The 25426-nt window shown below is 39.1% G+C and overlaps 1 protein-coding gene and 1 long non-coding RNA gene across 2 annotated transcripts; both read right to left on the reverse strand.

The window, feature by feature from the left end:
• Window positions 1-478: 478 nt before the first annotated feature.
• On the reverse strand, window positions 479-5503 carry LOC121521073. Its single transcript, XM_041804796.1, has 2 exons — window positions 3457-5503; window positions 479-1923 (listed from the first exon to the last, which is right to left on the reverse strand). Exon 1 carries the CDS (start codon window positions 5501-5503, stop codon window positions 3731-3733), a length of 1773 nt encoding a protein of 590 aa, XP_041660730.1. The 3' UTR covers window positions 479-1923; window positions 3457-3730.
• Window positions 5504-11114: 5611 nt separating this feature from the next.
• On the reverse strand, window positions 11115-23544 carry LOC121521074. Its single transcript, XR_005992823.1, has 4 exons — window positions 23483-23544; window positions 16724-16771; window positions 16558-16610; window positions 11115-11343 (listed from the first exon to the last, which is right to left on the reverse strand). It is a non-coding gene; the product is annotated as an uncharacterized LOC121521074 (long non-coding RNA).
• Between the last annotated feature and the right edge of the window lie 1882 nt (window positions 23545-25426).

Below are 25426 nucleotides of genomic sequence, written 5' to 3' on the forward strand. Positions count from 1 at the left end.
ACGGCTTTCTCGAGTTCTTTTTGGAGCCCTGCTGCTGCCACAGACAGCATAGCATGGTGAATGTACAGGCCACAACTTGTCCACGAGAGCGTTTTGGAGTTACTGGATCATGTATTTAATGAGTTTGATGAGGGAAAGCCAAAATACCGTCTGCTTACATTGAGTTGGCACAGCAGGTCTGAACTCAGCAGCGCCGATCTAAAAAATATATTGCACCGACAACTAAAGGTAGGGAACCTTTTACTAAGACTATAAGAATTATGACAATGGAGAAATTTGCCAAAATGTTGAAGTATCCCTTTAAATCCTGTTGCTGCCACTGTTCTCTAATCTGCTGCCACTCAGTCTCAGAGCTTGTTTAAATCCAAATGAAGTCACGGTCAGACCAGAGGAAAGGGAGGGAAATAGGACAGCCCTTATCGATTAATAGTAATATAATGCAAATTAATGTAATATTAATAATGAGAGAGTCCACCTGAACTTTTTAAATGATTTATTCAGACACACAATAAGGAGATTAAGAGAACGTGAATCTTTTTTAGGGTTACATTAACAGTGAAATTTGGTTGTTATTTATTCTAAGATAGGCTACAAGTCATGAATTTTTGGGGGAAAAAATGGAAAGAAATACATCACTGACAGAAGACCAAAACCTCATATCTCATTTTTTCATGTCATTTTATTTTTTTCATAAATCAGTACTATTCGTCACTCTTAAACTCTGTCACTGGGTTTAACACATTTAAAGCAAAAGAAGTGTCAAAAAGACTCTGACTATGACCTTTTAATGTTAAACTATTTGGAAGATAAAACTTTTTTTTTAAATTCCCTTAAAAGAAGTGATTTTAGAGATAAGAGGTTTTGACCCAAAACCAGCAATATGTAAAATAAGACATTCAACTCTCCCATGTAGCTGGAAGGGAATGATTCCTGTTTCATAAGCAGATTTTTTTTTTTTGTACTCATCACCAAGTGCTTTAATTTCCACCCCTTACTTCTATTACAATCAGTGCTTAATCTCAACAATTACCAAGAAATATATCCCATAATTTTGAAAAATGATGATAAACACAATCCCTGTGAGCTTAAAAGCATAGATTTTTCTTCATCTATATCATTATCATCTATTATTATATCATCCATATCGGGGTCGACAACTACGTTTAGCCTCGGGCCAAATTTTTTTCTGACCAACTCAATGGCGGGTCAAAATTACATCTTCATCAGGCAAGACCTGTCTTTCCTACTAAAAAAAGATACCTTTTTTCTCATCTATACTATTATAATTGTACTAAAACGTAATTAAATAAAGTTATTAATTTAAAATCAATGAATTTGCTACAGGCTTTTACTATGTATTTGATCACTGAGCCAAGCTTGTTATTTGCTTTAATTCAGTGAAATAGATTTTGCAGTTTGTCTGTTACAGTGGCACACAGAGTGATTTTTCTTTTTTTTTCTCCTTTTTCTCAGAGCGCACATGTGCCAATTAAGTTCCTACCTCAAGCCAGTGTGTGTCTGAAGTCAAGCAGATGCTGCTTTATTTTATTTTATCATATTTTGTCACGACTTTTGAATTACTGTTCTGAAATCTGTGGAATTGTTGGTTTTGCACACACACACATATATATATATATATATATATATATATATTTTAATCATTTTTTTAATCAATGTTATCTAGTGGGCCAGGTATTATTGGCGGCAGGCCAATTTTGGCCTGCGGGCCACCAGTTGCCTACCTCTGATCTATATCTTCATCATCTTCATCATCATCATCATCTACATTGAATTTCCCTTCGGGGAATTGCAATGCATCATCATCATCTTTTATTAGCTTTAGGCAATTCGTCGCATATCTTGTCATGTGTGTCTTAATATTACTCCATTTATCTCCTCGATGTTTCCGTTTCATCACCGGTTCTGCAAAAAAAAAAAACAAAAAAAAAAAACAAGAAACAACACTTTAGTCTTAAACTGAAAATACAAGAACACAGAATACAAGCGCAACTTTATGTTTTTAGCTGTGAGGTTACATTTGATAGAGACGCTCCCATAGATCTATGAGGAGAGGGTTATGTGTCACCTCTATATCATTTCAAGAGAATAGCTGTGCCTCATATCACACCCCATTAGCTTCATAACGCACAATGTTATAATACAGCCAAACAGCTGTTTTGTAGTGCTGTCTGAATTCTGAATGGGCATTGTTATATCCTGCACTGAAACTCACTGATTCTTCAGTGCATTGTGAAAAGTAGTTGATGGTCACCGTCACAGCAGTATTCTCTATCATGAATCAAGATTCAAAGCTTTAATGAGCAGAAAGTGACACCTGACTGCTCTCACACATGACAGATGACAAAAGGATCATGGCGAGGAACAATATAGAACACAAACACTGGAAAGTTCATATTTTGAGGCACTTCATCCAACATCTATCTGTTCTGATAATGTTTCAAGAACTTGCAAGGCAGTTACATATTTTCCTTATGATTACAGGCATTAAACCATCCACTCCTCAAAAAACAGTTACAGCACTAAAATATGTTTCATTAATTTTTATAAAGTTTGAAAGGGGTCTGACTGCAGACCGTACATCTCTGACGGCCACTCTCACACACCGTTCATCTGAGACGCTGTATGTCTCAGCAAGGAAGAGTCACAATTTGCTGCATCGTCAGAAATCTGTTCAACTGGCAAAACATGGGGAATCATTTTGTAAAATTTAGCTAAAATGAGTGTAAACAGTGTTGGAAATGGGTTAATAGTGGCAGTAATGGGTAAACAGAGGCAACAGTGCACAAGCATTGGTTTTAAAAATGATGTAAAAGGAGGCGCATAAATGTAAACATTTCTGTCACTGATTATAGAAAATACGACAATTGTGTTTACTGATGTTTTCAATCTATAACTACAAGGGATGGGAGTTTATTGTATTTTCAGTATGTACATGTATAAACCAGGACTCTTAAGAGCAAGGGGAAGATGAAGGGAAAGGGCAAAGCGTAAGAAATGGGAGTCACCCTTACTCTACAGATTTAAAAATCCCTTTGATTCAGCATAAATCCCACCAAATGTTGTAGTGTTTTGTTTAGTTTTTTTAACTATTTGTATGCATAAATTGTCAGAAATATTGGTAACATATACAGTTTGAAAACATTTAAAAACTATTTTTAGTTGTTTCTTTGTTTTTGGAGACATCTTGCAAACCCCCTTCACTGTCTCCCCCATGATGAGAACCACTACCTGAAAGAACCCAACTTCAAAATTACTGAAATATCCCTTTAAGAATAATATATCTGTAAGTTTGAGTGCAGATGATATTGTTTAAGCATGGCAAGTAAAAATTGTTTCTTGATTAAAATTATTGTGCTAATTCATTAGCCTTTAACTGCATTTTCTCTTAGCATCAAGCTGTGCATGTACTCTGTTAGTCATTATCCACTGTATTACCTTCTGTTGACAGGTAGCTGAGGAGCTCTTTCCTGTACTTGTTGCTCGAGTTCTTGTAGCCCCTCTTATTGATCCATTTAATGATTTTTTTCCGATGTGATTTTGTCATGACTCCATTCAGCAGTGGGAACCAGAACTCAACCATCTTTCGGCATTGAGGTCCAAATCTATCTTCAAACACAGACAGACTTTGTGGACCTATCCTTTTTGCATGTTGGTTTAAGTTCCCCTTGATTTTCAGCCAGAATCTCGGCACTGAACCAAGAATGATCAGTTAGAAGGTGCCCACCACATCATTTTGTTGTATGGATTCAATTAAGAACTCTCTGAATTTTGGTGATGTTGTGCTGAGAAAATCACGATGTATCTCTGCTGGCACATAAACAGTTGGAAGTTTAAGGCCATGATATTTCTTTGCTTCATCAATCGCGTTTTTGTCCGGATTAGATGAGCCTGTTGCCACTTTAAGCATGGCTTTGGCTAACTCGCTTTGGTTGGACTGTTCTATGTTCAAGATACAACTCACTGGTGGCTGGTGGTCTGCATTGATGAGCTGTCCCAATCCTGGATTATTTTGTGCGTGTTGTTTCCAGGTGCTGTATAGTTCTACTTTTCCAACCTCTCTTCGAAGGGTTTCTTTCTCAGTGTTGGACATAGCTCCCTCTGCCATGTACCAGTCTCCTCCTCTGATAGCGTCAGTCCACTCCTTCCTCTTGACGAAGGGCTCCCATTTGTCCGGTTCTTTAAGGAGAGTGTCGGCCTCACTGTGTCGCAGGTCGTCTGCTTTCTTTGAGATCTCTACTTCGCTGGCGTCTGGGTTCATGCCTCGTGCCAGAGCATGAAAAAGGCAGCTCTTGTCTTTACTGTTGATGCTGACTGTGTGGTTATTAATGAGCACATCATAATGGCCATCTGGGTACTTGACACTCTTTGGTCTGTAAATCAGTGTGACTTCTTGACTGGCAGGGTTGGTGTTTGGGTGTACTTGTTGCATTTTGGTCAGCTTGCCCTGGCTGTTCTCAGTGAGGAGTACAACCTTAGTGCCAGTGGTTTCTGACAGGACTCTGATGTCCAGAATGTTTCCTGGAGTGTTGGCATCCTTGATCTTCTCAGCATGTGTCTTCAATGATTCACTTGCTTCTTTTGCAGGGTGACGCTTAAGATCTTGGTCGACAGGCATGTGTTTGATATAGCTGTTATTCTGACCAGCTCTGAGTAATTCCTCTGTACGGTCAGTCTTTAGACCAGATCTTACATGTTGGGTAATGACACCATGTGCTTTGCTTTGCATCCAAGAAACCAAATGACTGGAGAACTTCTGGTGGAAAACTTCCACCAAAGCAGCAGCCATTAAATTGCTGATGGTGTCAGCTAACTCCTGCTTGAATTCTTTCAGCATCTCAGTGTCCTGAGGAGATTGATGCTTCAGCTTCTCCTCTGACAAATGGTCCTTTTTGAATGTCGTCAGCTGTTCCTGAAGATTTTGGAAGAACTTGCTGGAAAGGCTGAGCACTGCTGCAGTAGCTTCTGCTGCTAGTGCCCCCATATGGACCAATTTGATGGAAGTCAGAAATCCCGTTGCTTTTCCTTTGACTTCTTCCTCAGCTAATTCTTCCAGGGCTTTGTCAATCACTCCATGGAAGGAGGAGTTCAGCTTGTTCTGCAGGCTGAGGTCTGCATAGAATGGCTGGACTGCATTCTTACTCAGTTCAGTGAAAATGTTCAGCAGTTTGGTCTTCCTGTCTTTGTCCCTCAGAAGATCCTGAAGTTGCTCTTCATCAACATGTGAGAGGATGATGCTGTCAACTAATAAACCCAGCTCTCCTTTTTCTAAGTTGGATTTTACATCATCAGCAATCCCCTTGTTGACATTATTTTCAATGGCAGCTAATATTTGTTTAAGTAGTTCCTCCTCTGCCTTCCCTAGTCCATAGGTTATGAGCTCCTCAGCCATTTTTTTCACTGTTAATTTTGCTGCATTTTTCATGTTTGTTTTTGCGACAGTACTGAGGCCCTCTTTAGCTTGTGCTGTCAGAAACTTCGGCATAGATTTAAGCTCTTTCCCAAATCCTTTCAAGAGCATTTTACAAGCTTTGAAGTCCTTTGAAATCAGCTTCCCGATACCAAACCCAAGGAGGGACACACCAATGGAAATGGCTTTTTTGATTGCCCATGATTTCCAGCTGAATTCTCCTGTCACCATGGATTCTATGCCAGAGATGTAGTCTGATATTCCCTGTGGTAAGTCCCATGCCGACTAGAGCTAATGTACCAAATGTAAATGCAGTAACCAGAGCACCTCCAATGATCTGTACAATTCCAATAAAAAACACGGCCAGAGCTCCCCATGGGACGCAAGGCTTCTCAACAAAAAACACATACTGCAGACCTTGTCTGAAGAGGTTGCTGGCTTCCTCTAGGGAGTCTTCTTCATCTTTGGGCACCAGAGAGGAAATAGTTGATTTTTTGGCGACTGCATCTCGCCCCTCTGCTTTAATTTCATCCAGGTTTTTGATGGCCTCATTGATGTTTTCCTCCCAGATATTCAACATCTTTTGTTTGGTTAGTAACTGCTTTTCAAGGCTGGTTTCATTCTTGGTCAATGGAGGAGACATTTTTACCATCTGCAGACAGACTATGAGTTCTTCATTGAGATAGATCAGAGACTCCTTTGCCTTCTCGAGGTCTTGTCTGGCCTTACTGAGGTAGTCTTCTTTCTTCTGCTTTATAGTGCAGAATGCATGACTGTAGAAAGCTATCGCTGCCCAGCTTTTATCTTGGTCCATGGCTTTTTCAAAGAGCCTGCAGCTAACCTCCCATTGTTGTTTATTCAGGGCAACATTCCCAAACTTGATGTAGTGATAAAAGCTTAAGGACGGTGAAGTTTGACTTTGACACTGACTTCTTGCCCATGACAGATCAGCTTTCAAACTTGATTTCAAATCATTTCTTTTCAAGTTGTCAATGTCTTCAGATTTAATCTGCAGCCATATCCCCCAGAACTCATTCATGATGGCAACAACTGCCTTTTTCTCATTGTCATCTGTGCTCGCATGAATTTCTCGAAGAGTTCCACAGTAGTCTGAAAACAGCTCCTCCCTCAGCCTCAACTCTGTGATGTCTTTCATCATGTGATTGATCTTTTCTCCTGCATATTGATCCCTTGTTTCCTTAGCTTCCTCCAGAGAGGACGCCGTCCTAAGAGACTGCTGCTGGTATTCAGTGCACATGATGATCTGAGCAGATCCAGGTTTACCTTTGCGTGCCGTGCGACCAAACGCCTGGAGTTCCACTCTTGTGTTATCGGAGAGGAAGGAGAGTATCACAAATAATCCCCCATTGTTGTGCACCATTTTGGACACTTTGATGTCCGTACCACGCCCAGCAAGGTTTGTGGCAACAATGACATCCCCAGGGTTCAGCTCGGTATCTATTCTGCTCAAGCTGTCCTTATCACTGCGGCAGTAGAGAATGATTTTACCCTGAATGCTGCTTTTCAGCTCTTCATAGATTTCGTTGGCTTTGTTGATGGTTTCACAGATCACCAGGGCTGCTCTTCCCTCTCTGTTTGAGTTTGGGGAAGTCTGATCCAGTACCACACGCTTTATTTCAGATTTCCATTCTTCAGCTGAGGTTGTCAGCGTTCCTTTGAGCTCAAATAACTTCTTTCTGTTGAATGGTGGCATTTTGCAGGCAGAGAGACTTGGATAAAGCTCCTGCAAAAACAGAATGTCAGCTTTGCTCCCAAGAGTCCCAGTTGTTCCATATATTTTCCCATGGTACATTTCAAAGAAGGAGATGTTAGAAACATAATTTGTCACGACTGAAATTGTGCTCAGTTTGATTTTGTGTTTTATCTCTACAAACTGCTGCAGACCATCACCCCACTTCTTGTTCAGTTCTATGATGCCCGTGGATCTGAAATCAACAGGGCAGACACTGTTGTCTTGAATGACGTACTCCCGTCCTTCCCTCAGCTGCATTGCCAGACAGGCGTTCTGAACCCACACAGGCACTTTCTTCTCAATCAGATTTCTCAAGAATCCAGGAATGTTGATTTTTTTGTTGTCGTTCTCACATGGGGTGAACTGAACCTTCTGTAAGACTATGTCTGCAATGGGCTTGATGAGATCTTCCTCTGAATCATAGAGAGTACAGCACAAGCCATCATCCAATACAAGAAACGTAAGCTCTGGAATGTCCTGGTTGTTGTACGGACTTTGTTTTCTCAGACAGAGCGATCCCTGATCATCCAAAGTGTAAACAGTGAAACCATAGGGGACATAGTCCTCAAGTTCTTGGAAAAAATCCACCATGGCATCCTGACTCACAGTCTTGAGTTTCTGTAGAAGTTCATCATTCTTAACTTGATAGATTTCCTCTGTAAATCCTTCTTGTACGGTGCCGGTTTCTTCAGCAATCCCCAGAATGTCCATTGGATCTTTGATTTCAGTGCCTTCTGTGTCTATGGAGTCAAAGATGGCCTTGAAGAATGAAGCAGGAGGACTTCGAACAAATGTTCGTTGCCCTGCAGAAAGGAAGCCGAACTGGCTGACATGGCCCCAGATGAGGGCCAGGATGACGTTAAGGTGCTGCATGGAGACCATGGGGCTGGCCAAGTATGTCAGCTGTACTCCTTGATCGAGCAGCAGTGAGTCCACTTCATCGATTATGATGCACTGATATTGGCGATCAGGCCTCACTTCCTTCATCTCAAATATTTGGCGAAGGTGATCTGCAGCAAAGGCTTCAATGGTTCCATAGACCACATCTTTCTGGTAGCATTCTCTTCTACAAGAGTCTTCCATTTTATTGGTGTTTGTGTCAGCTGTCATTTTAAAGTATTTGTAGAAGTTGTTCCATTCTTCTGCATCTCTTTGGCATAACACAGAAGAGCTGGACACAATGTCTACTTTTTCACCCCGCAGCACACGCAGCGCTGCAAACATGGCTATCACACAAGACTTTCCCTCTCCAGTGCCCATTTCCAGCAGCCTCCCAGTATCAGACAGAGCCAAGAGACACCAGCTGATCATCTGAGTGTCTCTGGGCCACCACCCCTCTCCATCCTTGTGTGGCTGACCAGTGGAGTGGTGTACAGCATTGCATAAGACTGCCAGGACCTGCTGAAGGTCCTCTGTTTCTCTGCTGTGACTCAGGGTTCGAGCTTTCTCTACATCAGTGTGCTTTTTGATTTCACCTGTGCTGATCAGGCTTCTGACATGAGTTACAATGCTGTGTGATTTACTCAGTGTTTGGTCATCAATGTCTTTCATCTTCCGTAGTTCATCAAAGACAGTGTCAATGCTTTTGACTTTCTCATCTCTGAGGCTCTTCTTAAAATGTTTAATCAGATCTTTGGTCTTGTATTTGTCCACAAGCACCAAGAGAGACTGATCATTGTCATCCATCCACTGTGAAGATACCTGATATACTGCCATTAAATGTAGAATCTTCTTGATGTGAATGCAGTCTTCATCATGATGATGGTCGACCAATGCTGCAAGGAGGTTTACAGACTCTGCTGCTGACCACAGTCTCTGTGCTTCAAGGTCTGTTACCATCTGAAGGAGTTCTACTAATGTTGTTGAAGGTTTGAGTTGCTCCACAGAAGAAAATAAAATCTCCAGACACCATCTTCCTGCAGGAGATGCTCTGTTGTCCTCACTTTCTGTTTCTGCGGTAATGTTTTGCAGGAGATTCTCCAGAGAGGTCAGAATGAAGACCTCAGTGGGAGATGCTTCTTTTCTGGTAAACTTCTGTAACACACGGAGGATTTTGCTGTCAAAGGCTTCATCTTTGGTCATGTTGGAGTGAAGCACCTGAAAAAGAGACTTCATGAGTCTGTATCTGAGTTCTTTGTCTTCACTGTGGAATTTACCCATGAGACTTTGCAGGACCTCTGCAGCGAAATGCAGGGAATCACAGTCATTAAGCTTTGAAGTTTCCAGTTTGGTCTGAGAACTGAAATTCTTTCCTTCAAAGATGAATTGACGACTCTGCCTGGTATTCCCAGTTTCCATTGCCTCTATTCCCTGCTGAACATAATCTGAGACAAAGTCAGGGATCGTTCCGAACAAAATGTCGGCTTCATAGGCGTCTCTGTCTGATTCTTTAGTTTCCTTTGCATTTATGTCGACAGTCAATCCAAGGTACTTGTAGAAGTCAGACCACTCCTCAGCTCTCTCCTTTGGGTTACCCTCAGAGCTCAGCACAATGTCAACTTTGTTTCTCTTGAGCGCTTGTTGGGCTGCAAACATGGCTATGACACACGCATCTGCCTCCAAACCAGCTGGATCTAATTCTTCACTGTTCTCAGTCAGCATCAGTGCACACCAGTGCAGCATCATCTTGACTGTAGGCCACCAGGCTTTGGTGTGGACGACTGCTCTGCAGTACTGACACAGAGACTTCTGTACGTCGTCTGCATCAGAGGTTACACCTATAGAGGGATCATCACTGACTGGTGAATCTTTAGCTGTATTTTCCTGATATTTCAGGACTCCAGTGGTGATTCTTTCAATCTTTTCAGTGACTGCATCATCCAGGCTTCATAACATCTTTAATTCTGCTAAAGCTGTACTTAGACTGCACTCATCTTCCCTTCTGAGGGTCTTCTGTAAGTTCTCATAAAAACTGCTGGGGTCAGCAGAGTCCAGAGCATGGATGAGGGAGCGTCCAGACTCATCTGTCCACTCAGGAGGAAGCTCATACACCTGGACTAACATAAGGACTTTACTTATTGGTTCATCCTCTGTGTATTTCTGTGACAGCGCTGTGAGCAGAGTCATCGCCTCCACCGGGGTCCACTGGTTTGTTTGAACGAGTCCAAAGAGCCTCTGGGTGAGCTCTGAGTGGGTTTCTCTGACATTAATATTTGTGAGCTTTGATAAAAGTAGCTTCAAGGTCTGGATTTCCATCTTCAAAATAAACACAGAGGCTCTCTCCACTGTTTTCTGCAGCGATGATAAAAGAATACTGAAGAATTCTATGATGAAGATTTGCTCAGAGGAAAGCTCCTCTTCAGCCCATCGCTTGGCCATGAGCACCACGTCACAATCAGAGCGCTCACTGAAGAAGTGCATCAGGGTCAGGTACAGGGCCTGGCTCAGCAGGAAACTCTCACAAACGTCACATGCTGATTGGCTGATGGAGCCTACCAGGTACTGAGCATGCTCAGAGATGCTCTGCAGAGAAACACCCAGAGATGTCTGCAGAGACAGCACGCACAGCTCTGTGATGAACACATGAGTGTGCTGCAGAGTGCTGAAGGAATGGGGCGCACTCATCCATTCATCAAACAGGAGTGTGTTCATGGCCGACAGGATCTTGGCCAGATCATCAGCTGACAGCTGACTCAGACTCAGACTCTGAAGTGAAATGTTAGTCTTTGCAGACAGGATCTCTAGGAGCTCATCGCTGTCACTTTCAGATTCATTGGTCACTTGAAACTCATCCATAGTCACTTTCAGAATGTCTCTCTTGGACTCTTCTGACAAGACGCTTCTTTGCTCGTTCTCTCGCTGCTCTGTGGCTCGTCTGAGTGACTCTGACAGTCTTTAATTCAGTTCTTCACCTCTTCTCCTCTGTCTCTCCTCCTCTTGTTTCCTTCTCTCCTCTTCTTGTCTCCTCCTCTCCTCCTCTTGTCTCCTTTCCTCTTGTCTCCTCTCCTCTTCTTGTCTCCTCTGCTCCTCCTGATCTCTGATTTGCGTATAAACACAATATGAGCACTGGTAAATTGGAATATTGCTATATAGTCCAAGGTATAGTCCTGGTCTGTATACAGGGTATCTTCTGTATGGAGGTAACACACGGTTACATGTGTTACAATTGCGTGGTTGTCGATTCCCCATTTTTCAGGTATGACCAACAGTATGATCAGTCCTCCTGAAATACAAAAACATGTGGTATTTCAATGTATGATGTCAGCATAATAATAATAACTAGACAATTTCCTCAAGCGGAAATCGCGAGAGGGGCTCGGCTTGCATTTTGACACAAATGTCACATGTGGGCGGGCTTTTCTGAGGCTTATCCCTATTGACCAGCGAGTTTTTGAGTGACGGCTCAGTCACTCCAGATGCTCCAGAAGTTGTTGTTCAGCTCACGTCTGGGAAATTTAAGTAAACCAGCAGACTATCGTTTTTGCATCAGTTTGACTGAATCATTGATGCTTTATTAAATCTAACTATTGATTAAACAGCTTTATTTGTCAGTGTAGTCATAGATGTTGTGTTGTTTCGTACACATACATGTTTTAGCGATTTTTCCGGCCACTTCAGGTTGTTTTCGCTCTGCACGGAAATTACGCTGACATCACCAGCTTGTCCATTAGCTCAGTGTTAATATAGATGTCTGTCACTTGGGAGACCAGGATTTGCGTCCTGGTTGTTTTATAATTATTGATGTCAGTATGGTATCTTTTTACAGTTTTTTTCAATTGCTTGAACGCGATTTTGAAAACAGGTCTTATTTTGTCAAAACACTACACACAGTTCACACAACCACACACACAAGTAGCAGAACACCTCAGATCCTTTGCAAAATGAAACACATTTTTAAAAACTATACACTAATTTATAAAAAACATATTTTGTTACCATATGTAACACACACGTTTCATATTACTTAATTCTGTTTGAACCATATACACAATGCTGTTGCTAACCTAAAACACTTTTAGCAATTCTTCTTCTCAGTGATTAGAGTACTGTAAGTGAAGTACACAGAGAAAGTGCAAATATACAATAAATTCACCAAACACGACACAAGACCAATGCTGCAGACTGATGACAATATAATTTAATTCTCTCCATTTACCCAAATCAGTCAACATGTCAGCATGGAGAATCACAACAAACCATGTCCCATGTTCATGTTACTACAGTAGTGTGCATAACACTGTAAGCTAAGCAAATATCAGACAAAACATAAAATACTGTATCTAGCAAAGGTTACATTACAGTAAAAAGAAAAAAGATCTGAACACCCCTGTACACACACCCGGTTATCTGCCGGGGCTAAAAAAGGGGCTCAGACTGTTAGCTAAAGTACAAACTCTTAGGAATTCACTACTTATTTAACATTTTTTTATTCCAGAAAATCTTTTAAAAAAAACCCATACAGACATCTATTTTTATAAAACAACAGAGACGCGAACCCAAGTCTCCCGAGGGACAGACGTCTATATTACCATTAATAGACAAGCTGGTGATGTCAGCATAATGTACGTACAAAGCCAAAATGACAGCTGAAGTGGCCGAAAAAAATCGATATATATGTGTACGAAACAATACAAAATCTACGACTGCACTGACAAATGAAGCTGTTTAATCAATAGTTAGATTTAATAAAGCATCAATGGTTCAGTCAAACTGATGCAAAAACAACAGTGCACTGGTTTACTTAAATTTCCCTGAACAACAACTTCCGGAGCATCTGGAGTGACTGAGCCATCACTCAAAAACTCCCTGGTATGGAGCTATGATTGTTGCAAAAGTATTTGCAAATGCGTACAAAGATCTGCACACAAATCCACAAATGTGTGTACGGATCTGCAAATGCGTGCACAAATCCACAAATGCGTGTAAAGATTTGCAAATGTGTGCAAAGTTTTGCAAATTTGTACAATGATCCACAAATGCGTGCACTAATCTGCAAATATGTAGACCAATATGTAATTGTGGATGTAGTTAATTTTGGTTCAGAATCTGCCTCTCAATTGGCTGTCATACACACGTGACTTTTGCAACACTTGTACCGCGCACGATTTGTACTCAGATCCGTAAGCGTGTACTGAGATCTGTAAGCGTAGAGGCTGGGTCTGTTGCCCTCAGCGCAGGCTCACAGGCAAGGCTGCCTTTTTCATCACATCGGCATCACACAGGAGGCAGCAGTTAAGACTTAGTAAGGGCTCTATATAACGTCAGTGTGGAAGGAGAAGTGTTATGGTATTATACCGCAATTGTTATTATTCATATTTTCATTGAAAGAGTGAATAAAATTATGACTTCCTTATCTACAAAATTGTGTCACAGCGGTGGTTGAATTGCCATCTCTACAAGACAGGAGTTTATGTGTTGTATTTAACAGAAATCCCCATTATGACGCTGTATGAGCCGGGTGATGTTAGCAATAAGACCAATGGAGTGGTCTGTAACATTTATATTTATATAAATAACAGGGGACGATAAAGATTGTCGGTCTTGCACGGAGCTGAACGGCACCAACCAATGTTGACATCTACATCACGTTACTCCGCTCATAGTAGATGTGTTGATCAAGTGGCTGAGTGGTAGTATTGCGGACTTTCACTCTTTTAGTCCTGAGTTCGAATCTTGCAATATCCTAAACATTTATTTCTTATTACCTGGCCAGGAAACATATAGGACTTGAAAATTTGCTTCAGTGTGTGATCAAAACGATTGGCCTGACGAAATATTCATTTCAATCCGTTACAGTTCACATTACACTTTCATTTTAATATTTTGATCATTTGCTCTGACATCACGCCGATAGTTCCGTCATCTGCCCTTAAAATAGAAAATCGCTCTGCAGTCCCATGAGCAAAAGAATCCCAACATAAAAAGCGGAATGAATAGCTAAAGTTCTGCTGTGGCTACCAGAAAAACTCTGAAATTAGAGACCTCAGAGTCACCTGGCTCTGCCCAATGTGGAGCTGAACCTGCACCTACAGCACAAATGGCGACAGCGTGATGACTCTTTTTCCACTGGTGAAGACTCCCTCTACCTGTCATCTACTCCCATCCACGGATGTGCGGATTCTGGCCTGATGCTGAGGCGCCTTTTCTTTTATGGAATCATTTTTTGATTAATATTGCTTTATATAGCAGCATTATTTATTTTTTATTTTATTTATTCGTCTTTATATTTCCACTTTTATTTGCTTATTCTTTTATAGATTTATTTTTGTAATTTGACACTCTCACTACTCCATACTTTCCACCCAAATCTGAGCTTGACATGCTCAACAAAATGAGAGGAGTGAAGAAATGGCTGACCTGTTGTCATTAGGGGGTGATGTTACAACATATTTACATATTGTGTGGTTTCATACGAAACCATGGTCTTGCATAAGAATTTTAAAGAAAACAGAATTATGTATATAAAGCAGAATCAAGCAGCTTTGTCATGAATAATAGTGTTTGCTCACTACAATACAGTAGACCAAGTGTGGCCCCAGTTTGTGGCCCCGCCCACTGATGGACAGTAGGCGCACAGCATAATGTGAGATCTTCATGTTGTTTAGAAACTGCATAACAAATGTGAAGTCAGTCTGATTAAGTTCCTAGGAGGCTATGGTTCAGATATACAATCTCTGGAGTAGTCAAACTGAGGAATTATTGATATGTAATAATGAAAATGGCCCATTTATTAAAACCATATGGTTTGTAAGCGTGACCAACAAGGGTCATGCTTGTGAAAAACTACTCCTGTTTTTTGTCATTTGAGGGGTCTAAGGCAACAGGGTTAAAGGCAGGTCTGTGAGGCCTGGAATGGCACAATGTCCAAGATGTTAGGATTGTTCAAAAACAACTTTGAGAAAGATCAGACCAACCAGGTAGGAATGAGGACAAAAAATCCCCTAAAAAGTAACTATTGTTTCCAACAGAGGGCAAAAAAAAAAAAAAAAAGGCCATGTGTTGCAGCGTGGTAGAGACCATGGCTGTTTTTGAATAGGCCTACTGCATACTCTTGCCAAATGCAGTATGTATTGTGCACTGCATACGACAGTAGCATTCAGTATGACTGCCAGTCGGATGTTATTGTGTAGTATGCTTGGCCTGGTTTAGCTGGTTTCCGGGACACAGAAGTACGTCATACCCTGGTCAATATTAAAGGACGCTACAGTGCTTTCCATCCATTTAAGTACAGAAAAAAATCTATGAAGTGTTTTTATTTGATTTTTGGGGGATTTTTATAGCCATTGTTTTTAGCTTAGCATGTATAGTGCAGTGAAAGGACACACTTGACAGCACCTTTCCAGCTGTTACAAGCTGTAATGGCAAAACCAAAACAACAGTTACCCTATTACAACGTATTTCGCTACAGTACATTTTGGAAAAGGTAACGCTAAAAGGTAATGGCAATTTATGTAACCATCAGCCCCTCTGGTTAAAGTTCCGCCGCTCTCCGCTATTACGAACTCTGACCTGGCACTTTGCATTGTGGGTAACAGTAGGCGAAGCAGACTGGTCTGATGCATACTGTGAAATTTTCTCAAATCAGTATGTCATCCAGGTATTTTTGGCATACTGCAACTTTTGCATTTGTTTGCATACTGCATACTACATTTTGTGCAATCAGTACACACTGCTAGTATAGCAGGCAAATTTGAAAACAGCCAATGTATATCCTCCCACAAATGTCTTTAAATAAAAAAAAAAAAAATTAAAAATGAGGACAGTGTACTCTGTGTATGTGGTACGACCTCTCAACAGTAGGAGGCAGAGTGCCAAAGATGGATGCTGATATGATGAAGTGATGAGGGAAGGACTATCATGTAAAATTTAAAAAAGACCAGATATTTTATTTTCCAGGTGCTACTGGCGTCTTACAGAAGGGGGTGCTATAGCAAAACCATGAAATTAACATTTAAATCTGAAAACGGCAGATCCTGATCATATGTATAAAGTTAGAATGAAATTGGATGTTTCCTATGAGAGTTACACCCACTTCCTATCTGAAGGCGAAGGATCAAAATGTTCATCTTTTTAAATTAAGTATAAATGTTCAAAGCTTTTAAGCTAAGTAGTAATGAATTTGTTCAAATTTGTTTTTATATTTTGAATTAAAAAATAAATAAAAAGCTTGGCCCACTTTGTTTTTGCACGATAAAATTGTCTCCGAATAGTAAAAGCTCTGTTGAAAAAATGATCTTTGAGTTATTGTTGATTTTATTTTTTTTTGTTTAATTAAAATTTCACTATTAAAAGTGGAAGACACAACATATTCAAACATGATAATGCAAAACATGTTCATGTGAGACTCAATAAACATGATTTTATGCATGACTGTTAAAAAACAAGATTTCTCTCAATCTATCCACAGAAATCATTTCTGTTTTAAAGAACAACCTACTTTAATATCTTGTCTTCATTGCTCTGCACGCTGCAGTGATGTCCATCAGTGGTCTGTAAGATTAAACAGTAGAATACTCTTATTTGGCACTGTAATATAGTCATATTAGTTATATAAGAAAGATAATATATCACTGTCAGTGTCATGAGAGATCTGTTATATTTACCTCAGTTCGTCCAAACCAATATTCTGTCTTCTATTCCTTGTCCCCAAACTAAAGAGATAACAAGAAAGAGACATCAGCAATGGAAAAAGAAATGATAACATCACTTTAACTGTCAAAAATATCACAATTTTTCACTATTACTAGTGTACGTTAGCACTGAAAATCAGCCTAAATTAAATCACACTTCAATTCTAAATAAAAGGCTTAAATGTAAACAATGTAATAACCCTTTTCGTCTGACCTGTGTAGAGGTGCTTTCAGTTGTGATATGGTTGTGGGAATTCAGATTTAATTATGCATCACAGACCACACATCATCTTTTTTATCGTTGTTTCACCTCTCCTGTTTAAATGGACAATGAGCTAAAATTGTTTTTTTTTTAAGATTTATTTATGGGCCTTTTCATGCCTTTATTCGATAGAGGAGGGACAGTGGATAGATTTGGAAACAGGGGAAGGAGTGGGGAGAGACATACGGTGAAGGGCCACAGGCAGGATTTGAACCCAGGCCACCCGCGTACATGGGTAGCGCCATAAGCCAGTCAACCATCTGCGCTCCCGCTAAAATCCATTTTAACAGAAAAAAATAATGTTTAACCTTCCAGGATGTTATATTTGTGTCCATATTATTGACCTAATTAAAAACAGTGAAAGAGATGAAACATTTTTATTCATGCTCCTCTTCTCCCTCTGTCTCTTTAGACATAAGGAATTAGTCTGAACTTTACACTTCTGTTACACTCCTGTTTATAGTCTGGTGTTTGTATGAGACATAACATAAATGATCAGAAACTAGTATTAATATTTTCTGGACCTCAATGATCTGCATCTATGTGAGTCTGCACTGCTGATAGAGTAAACAACGTCTCACCGTGGACAGGTTTGATAAGTCTACATTATAGTTTAGTTGGTGAGGACTTTTCTACATTTGTATGTTGACCACTGGTTATAGCCTGTAGTTTTTATGGGTCATATTAAGTAACTTTATTACTGGATAGCCCCTTGAGATGAAACATCTCATTTTAGAGGATGTCCAACACAGAACATAGAAAAGCAACACATTTACATAAACATACATGTGACAAAGGTTCTCAAATAACGACCCCCATACATCAATCCCTTTTTCCACTATACTTACATACAAAGACAAAAGAACATTGTGCCTTTTGGTGTGGATTTTAGAAGGAGTCAAGCAAAAGCTAAGTTATTATCAATAAAAAGGACTAAAGCATAGCAATATTTGAAACAGTGATAACAATAGATATGCCAGAGTGACTAGAGAAAGTATGATATTGTGATAAGAAGACATTTCCATTAGAAGCAGAAACCTGGAGTTTTGAGGTAAGTGAATAATGATTTCTTGAACAGACTCAGTGAGTTAATTGTTCTTATGGCAATGGGTAAGTTATTCCAGTCAGAGGGGGCTTTGAATTTAAATGCTCGTCTACCAATTTCCTTTTTGGTGAAGGGAACGCAAAACAAAGAAGTTGTTGTCTGAGAGGGTATGGTGATGTGTAAAGTATTAGATGTTGTTTTAAATAGGCAGGACTTGTCAAATGGATTGTTTTAGATTGTCTGGAGTCAATGCATATATCGTGTCTTCGCACCCCACCCCCACCCCAAAAAAAGAAAATAACACAAAAAAAACTCCTCACTATCCTCTCTTCATTAAAATTAGGATTTCTCTTTATTTCTCGTACATCACCTGTCACTCTTCTTTCTCTATGTTCTTCACATAGTTCCTATAAATAAACATACAGTGCTTAACAAATTTATTAGACCACCACCCAAAGTAAGGTTTATGCCACAGCTGCCCTAAATTAACAGCATTTGTAATTATCAAAATCATTTTTTATGTTTCTGCAATGGTTAATACACCAATATGAAGAAGCTCTTTAACCCAAATGATATTTTTCATGCTAAAATACAATTATTATTGTTATCCATGAATTTTCTAATTTACTGATGTACCAAAAAACTGAAAAAAATAATAAAGCACATAAATATTTCTTGATTAATATGTCAGATTATGGTTATTTACTTGCATTCCTGAACAGATAAATTAGTTTTCGTGGTTGAATGTTATGCTTGATTAATTTCTGACTTCTCAGAGAAGCCCAGTGAGCCGCTCAAATTTGGGTATAAAAAGGTGAATTCAGTTTGAAAATATGACAGGTGGTCTAATAAATTTGTTAAGCACTGTACATTATAGCCTAATTGTACTTTAGAAGTATCAGCTTTGCTGCAACATATATGAGCTGTGGTTTTTATGACAGCAGTGACAGATTAAGTGCTTTTGATTTTTATTAATTTATTTTAAATAAGCTTCAGAATCATAAAATACACATATTGAGAAACATGTATGAGATCAGAGGCTTGTAGCTTTTATTTATCCTAAATTAGATCTACATTAGTCCAAGGTCTCCGGTTACAACAAACAGACTGTCTAGGCACCGTTTCCTTCTTTGACAGGTCTGCACATGGACACCTGTTTATGTTTACATTCAACTACCCACCTGCAGCGCTGGCCACATCAATCCAATAGGAAACTGCCTGGAAGCAGCCTTGGAAGGCAATGAGCCCAGTGCATTCTGGGTGTTAGAGTATATGAATCCTTTGGCTGAACTGACCTTTGTCATGGAATATCTCAGGCTATAAAGCACCGATTCCTGATTTTTTTTCATCTTTACACTGTGTAGACATTGTAGAATTATCACAAGCCAATATCTCTACCGGTAAATTATTCCTTTAAGTCTGGAGATTGACATGGCTAGTCTAAAACCTTCCACTTCTTGCCCCTGATGACCTTTGTTGTTTTGGCAGTGTGTTTTGGGTCCCATACAGGGACTAATAATTATAAAATAGCGGGAACATGAATCCTGCTACCCTGAGTGAAAGTCATCTACAATACTGCTGAGCCAATGGACAAGCTGACAACGTAGGTGTAGTTTACGTGCAAACCGAAGACTACACCTGGAGTGGCAGGAAAAATCAATAAAACATGTATGCGTACGAAACAACACAACATCTACCACTGCACTGACAAATAACCTGTTTAATCAATAGTTAGATTTTAAAAAGCATCGATGATTCAGTCAAACTGATGGAAAAACAATAGTCCGCTGGTATCCTTTAATTTCCCAGACGTGAGCTGAACAACAACTTCCGGAGCATCTGGAGAGACTGAGCCATCACTCAAAAACTCACTGGCCAATAGGGATACACCCAAGAAAAGCCCGCCCACACGTGACTTTTGTGTCAGAACTGAGAGCAAAAACCATAGACTGTAGAAAGAACTGGACAAACCCCGTGTGACGTCAGTCATCTGCTTACAATAGGCGGAGTAAAACAGCTTTTGAAGCCAATCCGTGGATGCTTCCATATTGAAATTGCGGTCTCAACCGAACTTTAGATCAACGTAACGGCCCGCCCACTAAGCGCGACGTCCCGTCAGCCTGCTAACTAGCATTCTGGTTGACAGGAACGGAGCCTCTGCCTGCTGAGCAATCTGTCAATCAAATGAGACGCACCGATCACCGTGAAGTGAGGTTTATCCTAAATTAATCCAAACGATCGTGGTACAAAAACATTCACCCCCCGTAGAGTGGGAGCACAATCAGACACTAGCTAACGAGACACGTTTGGTGTTTTGAACCAGGCTGTAAACCAGTTTATTTTGTCTCCCAAAACCGGCTGTTTAACATGTGTGCAGACGGAACTTTTCCTGCAGCCAGCCTCAAGTGGACAGTCACGGTATAGCAATTTTTTGCACTTCCGCATTGGCTTCATTTTTTAGGACCGGAGGTTGCCACTTGGCAAAAACTCAAGAAGCAAACAAAGGATCAGGCAGCGCAAACGCAAAACTGAGAAGCAAGAGCAAAAGTCTGATCACTGAGAGAGAAAAACAGGAACTGTAAACAAAAAATAGATGTTCAGAATTTAAAGACTAATAATTTGATTGCTATTTTGTTCTCTTGATGTAAACTTTTTTTAATTCTTTTTTTTTTTTTTTTTTGCTTGGATCACATTTTTTTTTGTTCTCAAATGCTAATTTTTGTTTGATACTAAAAAAAGCTTTGTTTGAATTTTCTGACACAAATTTAATTCCACAGCTGTCCTCTGATCATAAGGTCAACATTCAGATTGTAGCATTTTTTTTTTTTTAATTCTGAGAGGACCTTATTTCCCCTGAGTGGGCGTGGCTTCAGGTCATTCAACAGACACACCCACACCATCCTGGAGCAGATTTTACTGCCTAATTTTTCATGATTTTGGAGCCTAATTTGATGAACTTAGAGATGTTTAATTTGACTGAAATTTGATTCAGAGGTTCATAACAAAGTGACTGTCATTTAACAAACCTATATACAAATTTATTTTCAATTTACAGTGTCTTTAATAGGAGCCTGACATCTTTAAAAGTTTTTAGCCTTTAAAGACCTAAAAATGCAACACTTATCATAATTTGTCTTCATTTCTGATTATATTGGCTACACCATTATAATCAGAAATAGGAGTATCCATCCAGAGAGAATAAGATGTTAGATGGCAGTTAGCACCACCAGTATAAAATGAGGCTTTAGACTTGAATTCATTCATTTCTTAACCTTTCGTATTTATGTTGTTTCTTATTTTTGTGGCCAATATTTCTGTTATAAGGAGAATACAATTAATTGACAGGGGAATGCCTTGCCTTGCAAAGAACTGTGGTATAATACATGAATCCATATGATGAAACAATAACCAAAATTAAAGCATTTATTTTATTGCATAAATTTTATTTATTTCATTTTATTGCATCATGACCTTTCTGAAATCAACGAAAATCAAAATGGTTATAATATTTTGTTCATAATATTCAACAATTTCAACAACATTTCAACATTATCTCCTATAATTCGACCTTTGATCATAATGTAGTCAATGTTGAATAACCTTTTTTAGTCCAAGAGCAACACATTTAACTACGATATGAGCATCACAACACAAAAGAGTCAGAGATCTCCAATTATTTAATTTGACAGGATATTTTGCCTGGCCATCTTCATCGTGTTTTAGAAATAGAGATATTAACCCTTCTCTTTGGGACCTGTATTACTGACCCATTTTCAAATAACAATCAGAGAAGGCTAATAAAACCCCCTTAATTTCAGGGGAGAAAGTTGTATTGAATTCAACAGGTAACCCGTCTAATAGAGGAGAGTTTCCATTCTGAAAAGAGAGTACTGCATCATATCGCTCTTTATCATGGACAGAACCATCACGTAATAGATGTTCATCTGTAGGTCTGGGATGAAGGTAGGATTTTATCCCATCAAGCAAAGAATTATTTACTGATTGCCTTTTCTTGATCCTTAAAAGTTGATGTAACAACGTTTCCATTATCAATCAAAATGTTCTCAGTATTTTTCCTGGACATATTTCTACGTTGCAGTTTTAGAAAATGTTTAGTGCATTTCTCTGCATATTTCATAAATGTTAAACCTTTACATATCATTTATTTTATTTTATATTGATAATTTGTCTCTAATTCTTTTCATTTACGGTCCAGTTATGTTTGATCTTCTTCAGTGTGATCAGATTTCTGTCAAAATGTCTTAAGGAACTCCTGATATGCTTCACATTTCAGATTTATGATCAGGGTCTGACCCTTTACATATTTAAATGGTTGACTCATGGTTTTTTTGTAGCACCACCCACTTTAAGAGGCACGTAGCACCTTTTACATAATGTGTCCTATCTTCTTTGAATCCCACTGCTGTTAGCAAACCCACCCAACTATTCCCATATACCAGTGGTTACAACACACCTTGATGTCGCCGAGGTGTGAGGGTCCTCCAGTGCTGCTTGCAGCCCTAGTCATCATTATTATTATTATTATTATTATTATTATTATTAAAACCAAGTCAGCTTTGTAACCACTTCAGCTATAAAAAATAAAAATCAGTATCACAAAATCTCAGCAACCATCAATAAACAAAAAATCTCGATAACTATCAATACAAAAAGTACAGAATATCAGTATAAACATTACTGCAACAATCATTTCAATCTCATAATTCTCACTTGATCCCAGAATTTAGACTTTTTCTCATAAATAAAGAAAAAAAAGTCAGATTTCTTACTTTAATCCTGATTTTTTTTTTCCTTCCTAATTCTGGCTTTCATCTCAGAATTCTGATGTTAATATTGAATTTTGACACTTTTTCCTAAAAATTCTGACGTCAAACTGGAAAATCTGACTTGAATCTCAAATTCTGACCTTAATCCTCAAATCCTGACTTTTTCCTCAGCGTTCTGGCTTTAATCTCAGAATTCTGAGATTGACCTTAAATTCTCAGATTTCTCACTGTAATCTCAGAATGCTGACATCAATCTTAGATTTCTGTTTTCTTGGGGGGAAAAGCATCCTAATTTTTTATATATTCATTTTCAATCTTCTTTGATAAAGAGAAGAGTGATTAGTGATCCAGAGCTTACTGACTAATGCACTTAGATTTTTAATGTCAAATAATGGTTAATGTTTCAGATTGTGTGTCTTTACACAGCTAATTATAACCACAATCACTGTAATCATCACTGAAACAGACACAAAGTCACCTCATTTCACCACATTCATCACCTTGATTAAATCATGTCAGTGACATTAAAATAGAGAATCAGTGTGAGAAATGTGCTGTGGCTGTGTGAATAATATATGGAAAACAGTAATTAATAATAATCTTTCTGATGCTGAAATATAATAAATAAAATGTGTTACCTGCAGAACAAGGCAGAAATGTGTTGACTCTTCTGGACCCAGCCTGAACTGAATTAATCTTCAGTCATTTTCAGTGTTTATGTTATCTCTATCTTTATTTTCACTTCCTTTATGATGGCTGTAAGTCCTTGAAATTACGTGATCTAACACACATGCAGACACACTTTTGTTCTCTACTGGTATGTGTGATTATTTTTCACTATAGATGAGAGACAGGAAGTGGTTTCTGCTTAGAGAAGTACTTTCAAAAATTCCAGAGTGTGCTGTTCATGGCTGTGTCAACCGTTCATTTTTAAAATTTATTTTTTTATTTTAAAAAGGTGAATCTTCAGTTACTTCTGGGTCCTGAAAGTAGTGACACATTCAGACAACAAATTTTTAAACCACGATCATCATTTTGGTACCTGATTGGCCTCATTTGACCTGCCAAATTTAACACTGTCATGGCAGATGGTTGATGTGTGCTGGTATTTGACTCCAATTCTATAAATGTTCTTAATGATTAAAATGAATATAGCCTTTGTGTTCTTTTTGGTCTTGGAAATCTCCCATGGATGCCATTTTGCCCAGTCTCTTCCTTACTGCTGAATCATGAAAACTGACCTTAACTGAGTCCAGTGAGGCCTGCAGGTCTTCAGATGTTGTTTCTGGGTCATTTCAGACCTGGACTTGGATGAGTCGTTGATTTGCTCTTGGAGTCATTTTGGTAGGCCTGAAGCTCCTGGGAAGGTTCACCACTGTTCCACGTTTTCTCCATTTGTGGATAATGACTCTCACTGTGGTTTGATTGAGTCCTAAGGCCTTAGAACTGTTTTTTTAACCTTTTCAGACTGACAGATGTCAATGACTTTGTTTCTCATCTGTTCATGAATTTCTTTTGATGGCACCATGATGTGTTGCTATTTGAGGTTTTTTACCCCACTTCACTTTGTTAGACAGGTTCTATTTAAAGGATTTCTGGATTCAGGTTTCTCAAGCTGGACAAGGCCTTATTACTGCCAGACCTGCTGAATCAAGAAATTCCCTAAATAGAATCTGTCTGACAGGTAGGAAATAGGCAAAAGGATCTAAAACAGCAACACATCATGGCGCCATCTAAAGAAATTCAAGAACACATGAGAAACAAAGTCATTAACATCTATTAGTCTGAAAGGTTTACAAAACCATTTCTGTCTTTTGGACTCTGGCAAACTAAGGTGAGAGCCATTATCCATGAATGGAGAAAACTTGGAACAGTGGAGAACCTTCCCAGGAGCTTTGGGTCAGCCAACATGTTTTGGATGGTGTAGGGTGGAGTCATTATTTTTTTCTTTTTTTTTTTTTTTTGTTTTTTGTTTGTGTGTAAAGCACTTTGAGCTGCATTGATTGGTATAGAAAGTGCTGTCTAAATAGAGATTGATTGACTGATAAAATTAAACCTTATTTACTCATTACACAGCCAATCAGACTGAGTTGGCTTCATTTACATCTTGTGGGTTGGTAGAAACTCCAGATGGCAAGATATTATGGAAAAGATACCCAAAAATTGTGTTTTTCATTCAGATATCCTTGTTAAATCCTGTCTAGGGATGGCCAGGACACAACATGGTAAAGATCCAAATCCTATGTAGCCCTGATCAACTCTGCCCATAAGGAGAGATAAAGGGGAGAGCTTTCTGGGGCCCAGCCAAACTGAGGGCCATAGAGGTCCAGAAAAACATGCTCAATTGTAAAGTTAGGCTGTGACAACCATATTTTATTTTTAACCTAAGTAATAATGAGTCTTGTCAAAGCAACAACACAAAGAATTTCATTTTTTATGCTGTAGAACAATGAAGACTTTTTCAAAATGTAAACTTATTTTATGAAAACAGAATGACCCTTTTATCAGTAATGTTAACAATGTTAGGGTTAGGATGGACACACTGAACTATTAAGACTTCAGTGTCAGACTTTATAGCTAGG

The sequence above is a fragment of the Cheilinus undulatus genome, linkage group 14 (assembly GCF_018320785.1).
Source record: "Cheilinus undulatus linkage group 14, ASM1832078v1, whole genome shotgun sequence".
Taxonomy (NCBI): domain Eukaryota; kingdom Metazoa; phylum Chordata; class Actinopteri; order Labriformes; family Labridae; genus Cheilinus; species Cheilinus undulatus.

Excerpts from the sequence above, each read along its gene's own strand:
- LOC121521073 (XM_041804796.1), bottom strand. The coding sequence starts at position 5,503 with ATGCCGAAGTTTCTGACAGCACAAGCTAAAGAGGGCCTCAGTACTGTC.